A 12,272-nucleotide genomic window follows, 5' to 3' on the forward strand; every position below is an offset into this window, starting at 1 on the left:
ACAGCACTCTCTCTCAATTTTAATTCTTCATCATATAAAGTATTAAAAATTTTTCTCCAGGTGCAAAAAATAAAAAAAAAAATTCTGAATTTATAGTAACAGAATTTGCTTTTATAATTTCAAAATGAAAAACAAAATACTAAAAGATGAATTTTGTGGTCCTCTGTAAAATATTTTTTCAGATCTGATGAAGCCTTCAGTAAAGTTAATTTAAATTACCGCACTGAAAATGGGCTGTCACTACTTCATTTATGTTGCATTTGTGGAGGTGAGTACTTTTTAAACTAGTTATACATATGTGTATGTGTATATGATTTGAACTGCTTAATAGTATAAAAGAGAATTCTATTCATACTCAATTTTCTCTTTTGCTTTGTCACCTTCAACCCTGATAATCTTCATTTGAAGCAATAACTACCAGGTAGGGTAGATATTCCAATTGATTAGCTCTGAATTTGTTTCCTTGTGCTCCTTTTCTGAACCAAGTCACTCAGTTTGCTTAGAAATCAAAAAGTACTTCAATATTGGGCATGCCAGTCAGGGATTAGGTTAAATTCAGAAGCACTTAAAGCATTCCTCAAAATATCATCGAGCAGTTGCTTCACAGTATGTAGAAGGAGTATGTGGAAAAGTGATAAATGCCAAAGATAAAATCTATAAATGAAGATTGATCAAAGTGAAGATTAAGAGTTTAATTTGGCTTACATATTTTTTTTCAAAGTATTAAGGATGCACAAATGTTTTTGTTACATGGATAGCTTTTATAATGCTTAAGTCAGGGCTACTAGTGTGCCCATCACCTGAATGGTGTCCATTGTACCTAATAGATAGGTTTTTAACCCTCCCCTCAACATTCCTCCCCTTTCTTGATTTTCAATGATCTTTATATCTCTCTGTGCTCATGTGTGCTCATCAGTTAGTTCCAAATTATTAGAGAGTACATGTGGTGTTCGTTTTTCCATTCCTGAGATACTTCATTTAGGATAATGGTCTCCAGTTCCATCCAAGTTGCTGCAAAAGACATTATTTCATTTCTTTTTGTGACTAAGTAATACTCCATGGTATAAATATATCACAGTTTGTTAATCCACTCATGAATTGATGAGCACTTAGGTTGATTCCACATCTTTGCAATTGTGAATTGCACTGCAATAAACATTTGAGTGCAAGTGTCTTTTTGATAAAATGACTTCTTTCCCTTTGAGTAGATACTCAGTAGTGGGATGGATAACTCAAATGGTAAGTCTATATTTATTTCTTTGAGGATTCTCCATATTTTTTTCCATAGAGTTCTACTAATGCAGCTCCACCAACAGTGTGTAAGTGTTCCCTACTCTCTGCATCCATGCCGACATCTATTGTTTTTGACTTTTTATAATAATGGCCATTTTGACACGGGTAAGGTGATATCTCATTGTGGTTTTAATTTGCATTTCCCTAATGATTAATGATATTGAGAATTTTTTCATGTGTTTGTTGGCCATTTGTCCTTCTTTTGAAAAGCTTCTGTTCATGTCTTTTGCCCACTTTTTTTTGATGGTGTTTGGTTTTTTCTTGCTGATTTTTTTGAGTTCTTTGTAGATTCTGGACATTAGTCCTTTATTGGATGTATAGTTTGCGAATATTTTTTCCCATTCTGTAGGTTGTCTATTTACTCTGTTTGATTATTTCCTTTGCTGTGCAAATGCTTTTTAATTTAATCAATCCCGTTCATATTTATTTTTGCTGTAATTTCCTTTTGTGGTCTTAGTACATAAATTCTTTGCCTAAGCCGATATCTTAAGAGAGGTTTTCTTATGTTTTCTTCTAGACATTTTATGGTTTCATGCCTTACACTTAAATCTTTTATCCATCTTGAATTAATTTTTGTGAGTGGTGAGAGAAAGGAATCCTGTTTCATTCTTCTGCATGTGGCTATCCAGTTTTCCCAAGACCATTTATTGAATAAGGCTTCCTTTTCCCAATGTGTGTTGTTGTCTGCTTTATCAAAGATCAGTTGACTGTAGGTTGGTGGTTTCACATCTGGGATTGCTGTTCTGTTTCATCGGTCTATGTCTCTGATTCTATACCAGTACCACGCTGTTTTGGTTACTATAGGCTTGTAATATAACTTGAAGTCTGATAATGTGATGCCTCCAGATTTGTTCATTTTGCTTAAGATTGCTTTGGGTATTCAGGCTCTTTTTTAGTTCCAAATGAAGCATAGATTTATTTTTTTCTAGATCTTTGAAATATGATGTTAGTATTTTGATGGGAATTGTGTTGAATCTTTAAATCACTTTGGGCAGTATAGACATTTTAACAATGTTGATTCTACCAATCTGTGAGCATGAGATGTTTTTCCATTTGTTTGTGTCATCTATGATTTCTTTCATCATTATTTCATTATTCTCCCTGTAGAAATCTTTCACCTCCTTTATTAAGTATATTCCTAAGTATTTTATTTTCTTTTGTACCTATTGAGAATGGTATTGAGTCTCTGATTTGACTCTCAGCTTGATTGTTATTAGTATATAGAAATGCTACTGATTTGTGTACATTGATTTTGTAACTTGAGACTTTGCTGAATTTATTTATCAATTCCAGGAGTCTTCTGGTGGAGTCTTGGGCATTTTCTAGATACAATATCACATCCTCAGTGAAAAGCAATAGTTTTACCTCCTCTTTCCTGATGTAGATACCCTTTATTTCTTTCTCTTGCTCGATTCCTCTGGCTAGGACTTCCAGTACTATGTTGAATAGAAGTGGTAATAGTGGGCTCCTTTGTTTTGTTCTAGTTCTTAGGAAGAATGCTTTCAGATTTTCCCCATTGAGTATGATGTTGGCTGTGGGTTTGTCATATACGGTTTTTATAATTTCAAGGTATGTTCATTGTATGCCTAGTTTGTTGAGGGTTTTTATCATGAAAGTTGCTACTGGATTTTGTCAAATGGTTTTTCTGCATCTATTGAGATGATCATATGGTCTTTGTTTTTGTTTCTGTTTATGCAGTGAATCATGTTTATTGATTTGTGTATGTTGAACCATCCTTACATCCCTGGGATGAAGCCCACTTGATCACGGTGCATTATTTTTCTGATGTGCTGTTGAATTTGGTTTGTTAGTATTTTGTTGAGAATTTTTGCATCTATATTCATAAGGGATATTGGTCTGTAGTTTTTTTTGTTATTGTTGTTGTTGTATCCTTTTATGGCTTTGGTTTCAAGGTGATATGGGCTTCGTAGATTGAGTTAGGGAGTATTCTTTCCTTCTAAATATTATGGAATAATTTCTGTAGGATGGGTACCAGCTCTTCTTTGTAGGCCTGGTAGAATTCCTCTCTGAATTCACCTAGCCTGGGTCTTTTTGTTGTTGTCGTTGGTGTTGGGAGAATTTTTTTTATCACTGTTTCAATCTTGCTACTCATTCGTGATCTGTTCAGGATTTTTATTTCTTCCTCATTGAATCTTGGGAGGTTATGTGTATATCCCAAGCTCATTGATTGGTGCCAGGCATACAGTAGCCACTGAATAAATTTGTCGAATAATGAATGATTAATATTTATTTTGTTAATAAAAACTAAATTCATTAAACTCAACTTTTTAAGTGAAACAGTAATGTGTAAGTATCAAATCTAACCATATCCCTTACCATTCCTCCTAAATGCAATAAACAGACTCTACTTCACAGATCATCCTCCCAAATTTAAACATACCTTTCTAACCTTGGGCATATCTTCCCTATTTCTCTAATCTTCATAAGCTTTACTGCTAATGATGTTTTGAGGAATACTCTATAACTAGATTTATTTGAATTTAAGCTTTTTCATTAACAGTTTACTAAATGAATTCTTTCATGTTTTTATGTTTTAAAACCATCTGATGATGAGACTACTAAATAAAAATGTAAGAAAAATGCATCAAAATACACATTAATATAAAGATCTATTAATGTAATAGAAAGGCTCACTATTAAGTAAGACTGTCAATTAATAGAAAACTTTATAAATGGCCTGCAGAACTGCAGCTTGACATTTTCCTACAGCAGTATGGCATTTATCACTAAATCATAGAGAGATCTTAAAGTCACTTACTCCGCCCGCACAATGATTTAGTCTTTTTTCATTTTTCTCTCTAAGGCAACAAGTCACATGTTCGAACCCTTATGTTAAAAGGGCTCCGCCCATCTCGACTGACAAGAAATGGATTTACAGCCTTGCACTTGGCAGTTTACAAGGTATGACATTTTCATTCCCATAAATACTGTATTAGAACCAAGGACAGTGTGTATCTTGGCTTTTTTTTTTTTTTTTTTTTTCTTGGCAAACCAGTAATAATGAGAATTTTCTGAGTGACCAGAGGCATTACATTACTGGGTGGACTTCTTTCTCTTAATTGAGCAGGTATCTTCTATATAGCAGACACATACTCTTTTTAGTGATGTCCATGTTTAACTCACTTAATTATCATGAGAACTCTGCACGTGAACACAGGTTACTTGATTAGCCAGGATTTAGGACCAGGCAGTCTAGTTCTCCTGCCAGTGCTCCACATCAGAACACCAAGCTGCCTCTAAGCAGAGAGAGATGAGTTTGTATTTGAGGACAAAAGAAGCACATTGAAGCTGTATTTTTTTTTTCTGCAAGTTTTCCCTAAAAAACTTTTTGCTGCAGTTATTTGTTTCCTTACATTAGGCCCTGGATCCAACTTAAGCTCAGTACCTGACAGAAGAATAAATATAATAGTGGACTGGACAAACTGAGATATTCAGTGTTGGGTTTGATCCTTGAGATTGTCATAAATCTATATAATATATAATATATAATATAAATAGTATATTCTCCATTTATAATAATAACAGTTTCCACTTATTTGGTATTTATTATGAGCTAAATATCATACTAAGTTTAATATACATTATTTCTTTAACCATTAAATAAGAAATGGCAATTGAAGATTAAAGTTAGATATCTACTTAATATTAGAATAGTGATTAGAATCAAGTACAGTTGGCTCATAATTCCAAGAATCTCATTGTTATATTGCATATATTTTTTTCCTTTTTATGTGAGTTTGTGACAGGATTTTATTTCAGTTTTGTAGTGAGTGTTTGGGGCTGAGGGACAGCTGTTTGCTTCTATCAGGATCCCTCTGCACTACATCCCTCCTCCACCCTATAGAGAATTTATCATTTGAGGGAAGAGGGCCATATTTTCCCATAATTCAGATTCACATATTTGTGTGATTCAGAGAGCAAATACTCTTAACGCTCCATCTCTATTCATGTCTGGTCAATGCCTAGTCAATCTTTCTAATTCCTTTTGGGAGAAAGCCTCAATTAAGTGCTAAATTGTCTTTAATACCTGCTAATCATCCTGCTAAACTCCAGTGAGGCTCAGTTCAGGGTGTAGGAAACAGCATCTGATGCTGACCTTTCTTCTGAAAGGCAAGAGGTGAAAGTAGAAGAACTCCAAGGAGTAAGAAGCTGGTGATGAATAGCCAAGGCAGTATGTGAAACCATGAATTCTGAATCTGACTGTCTGGGAGATTCTTTCTGTATTAGTTCATTTTGCTAAGATTTAGCGTGACACTGGAACACAAATGGGTTCTGAATGATTTAGTACTACAATCTTTAGAGAATATATTTCTTCCACTTCTGTTTATCAAAACTAAATTTCCATTTTTAGAGTTCTTTTTGCTCTATTTCTTATGTTTTCTTATATTTTACAGAAGGATATCTAGACCATAACTCTTTCATAACAACTTTGAATGAATTTAGATTCTTAGAAAACAAAGTGGGAAAAAATTCTTAAAAGGCCATAATAGAATTCATGGTTATTCTGCATATTCCTTAACAAAGGTATAAAAAAAAATCAAAAAAACAAATTAAGGTTACCATTCCACTTTAAACACAAAAACAATATAAAAAGTCATTCAACTATCAGAAATTAAATCTAGTTCTAATTATTTGTGAACTACTACAATAAGTATCTAATTCACTTAGTGATCCGGTTCCCTTCTCCTATATATTTTTAATAAATTTGTATTTTAATATTAGTTAAAACTTAAAAAAAAATTGCAAGGATAGTACAAGAAATTCTGCATACTCTTTGTCCAGATTCAATAGCTGTTTACATTTTGTACCATTTTTTTCATTCTGTTTTTTCATAACCATTTGAAAGTAAATTGGACACAGTGTGACCTATTCCCACTTCAATCTTTATTTCCTAAGAACAGGGAAATTCACTTACATAAATCTAATGCAAAGATAAAATCAGAAAATTTAACATCAATATGATACTATAATCTACAGTCAAAAATCAAATTTTGTCAATTGTCCGAAATTATGTCAGCTTCCCCTACCCACCCCCGGTCTAGGATTTAATCCAGAATCATGCATTTTCAGTTTTCTTATTTCTGTAATCTCCTTTAATCTGGAGGAGTTTCTCAGCCTATCCTTCCCTTCGTTGGTCTTAACATTTTTCATGTATATGAAGCAGTTATTTATATATATTTCTTTCAGATTGCAATTGAACTTAATTTTGTTCATAACACTCACAAAATGAATAATATAACTTACACATCTTTATATTGGCCACATCAATAGCTCTTTCAATTATACACCCTGGCATGCTGGGGCTGCCTCATGACTGGGTATTTTTTAACCAATGGTGTCATCTCTGCTTTTATTCATAAAAATGGAGGAGATATTTAAATATTTAATGTCTTGTGAATGGTTAACCCTTATATATTTTGTTAAATTTTGTCAGTTTTATTGAGGTATAATATATACATAATAAAATTCACAATTTTAAGTGTAGAACTGATAACTTTTGAAAATGTATATAGTCATATAACCATCACCACAGTCATGTTATAGGGCTTTTCTACAATACCCAAAAGTACTCTCATGCCCTTTTGAAGTTAATCTCCTCCTCCATACCATCTGGTCTCTGGAAACCATTAATATGTTTTCTGTCACTATAGATTTCTCTTTTCTAGAATTTTATTAATACATAAATGCTTTTCATCCAATATGTTTTAGTTTTCATATGATTTCTTGCATTTATCACAATGCTATTGGGATTTACTGATGTTGTTGTATATTCAGCAGTTTCTTTTTTTGCAAAATTATATTCCCTTATAATGGATATACCATAATTTGTTTAACCACTCATCTGTTGATGGATACATGGGTTGTTTCCAGATTTTGACTATTATAAATAAAGCTGTTGTGAACATTCAGGTACGAATCTTTGGACATATGTTTTTATTTCTCCTAGAAAATACTTAAAAGTAGAATTGCTAGGTCACATGATAATTACATGTTTAATTTTATACAAAACTTCCAAACTGTTTATCAAACTGCCAATTCCTTTTTACATTCTCATCAGCAATGTATGAGTTTTCATGCTCTTGCCAAGACTGGTATTGTCAGTCTTTTTACTATTTTAGCCACTTTATTGGATATATTTTAGTATTTCATTATTATTTTAATTTTCCTCTCCCTGATAACCAATGTGGTTGTAGGTTTTTATGTGCTTGTTAGACACCAAATTTTTTTTTTTTTTTTTTGTTGAGACAGAGTCTCACTTTGTTGCCCAGGCTAGAGTGAGTGCCGTGGCGTCAGCTTAGCTCACAGCAACCTCAGACTCCTCGGCTTAAGCGATCCTACTGCCTCAGCCTCCCGAGTAGCTGGGACTACAGGCATGTGCCACTATGCCCGGCTAATTTTTTCTATATAGATTTTTAGTTGTCCATATAATGTCTTTCTATTTTTAGTAGAGACGGGGTCTCGCTCTTGCTCAGGCTGGTCTCGAACTCCTGACCTCGAGCGATCCACCCGCCTCGGCCTCCCAGAGTGCTAGGATTACAGGCGTGAGCCACCGCGCCCGGCCGACACCAAATTTTTTGATGTAGTCTCTATTCAAATCCTTTTCCAATTTTTTAATTCAGTTTATTGTTTTCTTGAATTATAAAAGATCTTTATCAATTCTGGATACAGTTCCTTTGTTGAATATACATTTTGAAAAAATCTCTCCCATCTGTGGCTTACCTTATCATTTTCTTAACAGGAGCAAAAGTTTTTGTGAATTATTTTTAAACTGATGGCTCTAGTGATCGCAATACAGATCTTCAACATATCACAGCCCACTGCCTATTAATATTGGTCTGCTTCACTTAAAGTTTGAGCAGCTTCGAATAGTATAGTTCCATTTTATCTTCATCCTTTATACTATTGTTGCCATATGTATTATATCTATACATGATATAAACTCCAATATATTGTTAGAATTTTTGTGTAAAATATTTATGTCTTTTAAAGAAAATAATAGAAGAGAAAATTTCTTTGCTTTTCAGCCATTTGGTTATAATAATCCTATGTATGGTTTTCTCTGTATAATGTTTTGAGGGTTCATAAAATTTCTTAAATCTGTAGGTTTATGTTTTCATTAAATTCAAAAATTTTGACCATTATCTTTTCAAATATATATTTTATATTGTTTGATAATCTTCCATACATCATTGTCTGTTTATTTTTCTCCATCTTTTCTCTCTGTTCTCCAGATTTGATTGTTTCTATTTATTTGAATTCACGTTCATAGATCATTTCTCTGCCATCTCCCATCTGATGCCAACCCACCAGTGAATTACTCATTTCAGATGCTTTCTTTTCAGTTCTAGGATTTTCATTTGTTAAGATTAATTAAGATATAATTTCAATTTCTCTGCTATGATGACACATTTGTTTTTTTTCCATTTTTTTGTATTTTCCTTTGAGTTTTTAAACATATTATTAGAGATTACTTTAAATGCCTATCTGCTGTTTTGAAAATCTGGATTAGCTCAGTATTTGTTTCAGCTGAATACTTTTTATCTTGGCTACAGATCACATTTTCCTGTTTCTTCATATATCTGTTAATTTTTACTGCAAGCTAGTTGTCATGTATTTGTGTTATAGGAAATCATCATGTCCTCTTTATTTAAAGGGTGTTTTTAATGCTTGTTTTTGTTATGTTTTTGGCAGGCAGTTACATTTTTGGTGAATACATTTGATCTAGTAAGTCTTGATTTGATTTTTTGTTAGGGCAAGTCTATTTCAGTTTTGAACTTAGCCTCTTGGCATACCTCTTATTCAAGGATGTGGTCCTCCCACCTGGACCTGGTCCTTACACCTAAGGCATGGCTTTTTGGTATCTCACATGAATTCCCAAACTACTCAGTGAAGTTTCTCCATTCTGGCTGACTGGAACTCCAAAATGTCCCAGTACATTCCCAGTATTGAAATGATTCCAGTAATGATTTCCAGTATTCACCTTTGAGCCATAAATCGTATGATCTCTTCTAGACCTTGCAGAATCTTTCTCTGTGCCTATGCAGCCCAACTCATGATGAATCTCTTCTGCAGTGCTCTTAACGGGATATATAGTTGCCCTGCTCCACAAATTACAGCCATTTCATGCATTCAGTTCTGATCTCCACTCTCAACTCAGTGAGACTTCCATATTACACTCTGTGGCATTTGAGAGGAAAACCAGAGGAATCATGGGATATTCTGGGACCCACTTTATATCTTTCCCTTCTTCCAAAGGACACAGCTCTTTGTTCATGTTCTTCAGTGCCTGAGAACAGTTGTGTCAAATATTTTGTTCCATTTTATAGATTTTACTTATCAGTGTGCAAAATTCATAAAAGTTGTTCTGTCTTGGCCTCATCTGTTTTTACATTGATCTAAATTTTACATGATCTGAATTAGGCACAAATTAGCACTAATGTCAGTGCTCTGTTTAAACTTTCTATTGTTGTTATTGCCTATATAATAAAATTCAAACACCTAAATAAGAGATTCAAGATCCTTAACTCATAATTTTGCAGGATCCCTTTCTAGCTCTTCCTTCAATCTCTGCTCTCCCAATCTTAATGCTTTTCATTTCAATGTGCATGAGAATTATATGGTAACTACATATTTAAAATGAATATTTCACTCACCCCAATCTAATTTGGTACATCTATGGTGGGCTGTGAATGTAAATTTTAAACACACAACCTAGGGAACCTTGATTCAAGCAAAGTTTACGTATTAAGGATTATTGTTCATGTTTTGCAACTCAAATTGTAGTAAAAAAATTGACAACATCCACCTCAAATGAAATATTTTAGAAATGCAAACTCTCATTCCCTATCCTACCCCTATTCAACCAGTTAGGGTTTTCCAGAGAAATTTAATCACTAGGATCTTCCTGTCTATCTGTTTACCAATCTAAGTATCTATGTGAGAGAGAAAGATTTATTATAGGAACTGGCTCATACTATTATAGAGCGAAGAAGTCACATGATCTTCCATCTATAAGTTGAGGAACAGGAAAGCTGGTGCTATGATTCAGTCCAAGTCCAAAGACTTGAGAACCTGGGGAGTCTGTGGTGTAAATCCCAGTTTGAGCCCAAAGGCTTAAGAACCAGGAGCAGTGATGTCCGAGGGCAGAAGATGGATGTTCCAGCTCAAATAAGAGCAAATTCACCCTTTCTTCACCTTTTTGTTCTATTTAGGCTCTCAACAGATTGGATGATACCCACCTGCATTGGTGAAGGTGATCTTCTTTACTTAGTCTTCTAAGGAAAATGCTAATCTCTTCCAGAAATACGCTCATAGCCACACCCAGAAATAATGTGTTACCAGCTATTTGATATTTAAAAAAAAAAATCCAAGCTGATGTATTTGTAGGCTAAAATTTGACAATTAGGCAAGCACTTTCACACTTCCATATATTTGTTCTTGTAATATCTTCTGCTTAAATATTTTTTATTTCTTTGCTTAATATAAAATTATTACTTATTTAAACCAAGATAAATTGAGCTTTCTTGAACTCCCACATTTTATTGCACTCTCTTTGGGGTTTCAATTACAAGTTTACATTATCTTTTATTATAGCACTTATAATTATTTGTTTATGTGCATATTTTACATGTTAGTCTATGTGGGCTTTGGGCCTAAGTCTTTTTCTTTGATTCCTCAGTATGCAGGACCTATAAATGATCCTTGAGAAACACTCTTTTGGAAATTAATAGATATCTAGTTATTAGCACCAACAATACTTGATTTTTGTTGATGTTATATAACTTAAAAATTATTTTCAGCTTAAAAACTAGAACATTTCTATTCCTATCTCAGTTCTAAGACTTACTAGCTGTGCATCTTTAGGCAAATTAATCTTTCCTTCTTCCCCTCAATGTCCTTATCTCTGAACTGGAGCGTATAGAATTATCTATTTTGTTAGGTGGTTTAGAGTTTTAAAAGAAACAAAACATATGAAGTACTTAGCGAAATACCTGCACATAATGGGTACTTAATAAAAATTAACCATTATTATTGAACTTCAATTTTAATAAGCATTTATTAGAGACCAATATGTTAGCCATTTTACAGAAAAAAACAAAGAAATGAACTAGACTTTCTGGATTATTACATTTTAAAGAGATGAGGAAAAGCAAACCTAACAGCATCAAAGAAGTGGAATCTATATTTGGATCAATGGACTCCAAACACTTTTTATCATGCACCCTGTAAAATTAGCACCCTAAAATGCAGATACTTGTTTAGAAATTATATACATGAATGAAAATTATTAGTTAATAGCTCAAGGCAAAATACATTCTTTGGAGAACAATCACAGTGTTAAAGTTTATGTCTGTAAACCTATATTTTATCTTTTTTAATAATATCAAAATATTTTAATACGTTTATTTCAGATATGATTAGATTGGAAATTTGGCTTAGATAAAGCTCAGATTAGTAGAAAGAAAAGTGCCAGCTTTTTCTTTGCTGCTTCTTAAATTAGTAATATGTATATGATGTGTGCTTTTTTTCACAGGAATCCTTTAAAAGTACCTGCCAATTTTGTAAGGATCGATTCAGTTAAAATTAGATATTAAAATTTATAAATCCACTTAATTTGGCTCACATAAAATATAGCACATTTTCATGTACTAAAGCTAAAAATAAACAAATAAATAAATAAATAAGAGGCAGCTTTCTGCCCTTCTCCATTTAGAATTCCAAGCATTTATTTAAGTACTATATGTGACACATGACTAACTGATATATAAACTGAGACCACCAATGTAACTATACATATTAAATATTAGTAAAAAATTATTTATTTTATGTATATAAATAAATATAAGTAGAATTTCTTATGGTTTTTTGCACCCTAATGAATTTTCTTAACAAAATCCATGTCATATTTATAACCCACTATGAGGCATGCTTCTCTAGATGGTATTTAAATTATATTC

At 32.8% G+C, this 12,272-nt stretch overlaps 1 protein-coding gene across 1 annotated transcript in view; it reads left to right on the top strand.

Moving 5' to 3' along the window:
* TNNI3K (TNNI3 interacting kinase) overlaps window positions 1-12,272 on the top strand; it is a 284,808-nt gene that overhangs the window by 11,668 nt on the left and 260,868 nt on the right. The window contains exons 3-4 of the mRNA XM_069478078.1: window positions 183-268; window positions 4,118-4,215. Of these exons, the coding sequence (XP_069334179.1) occupies window positions 183-268; window positions 4,118-4,215 (184 nt within the window). The remainder of the gene's footprint in view (window positions 1-182; window positions 269-4,117; window positions 4,216-12,272) is intronic.

Source organism: Eulemur rufifrons, chromosome 8 (genome assembly GCF_041146395.1).
Source record: "Eulemur rufifrons isolate Redbay chromosome 8, OSU_ERuf_1, whole genome shotgun sequence".
NCBI classification, from domain to species: Eukaryota; Metazoa; Chordata; class Mammalia; order Primates; family Lemuridae; genus Eulemur; species Eulemur rufifrons.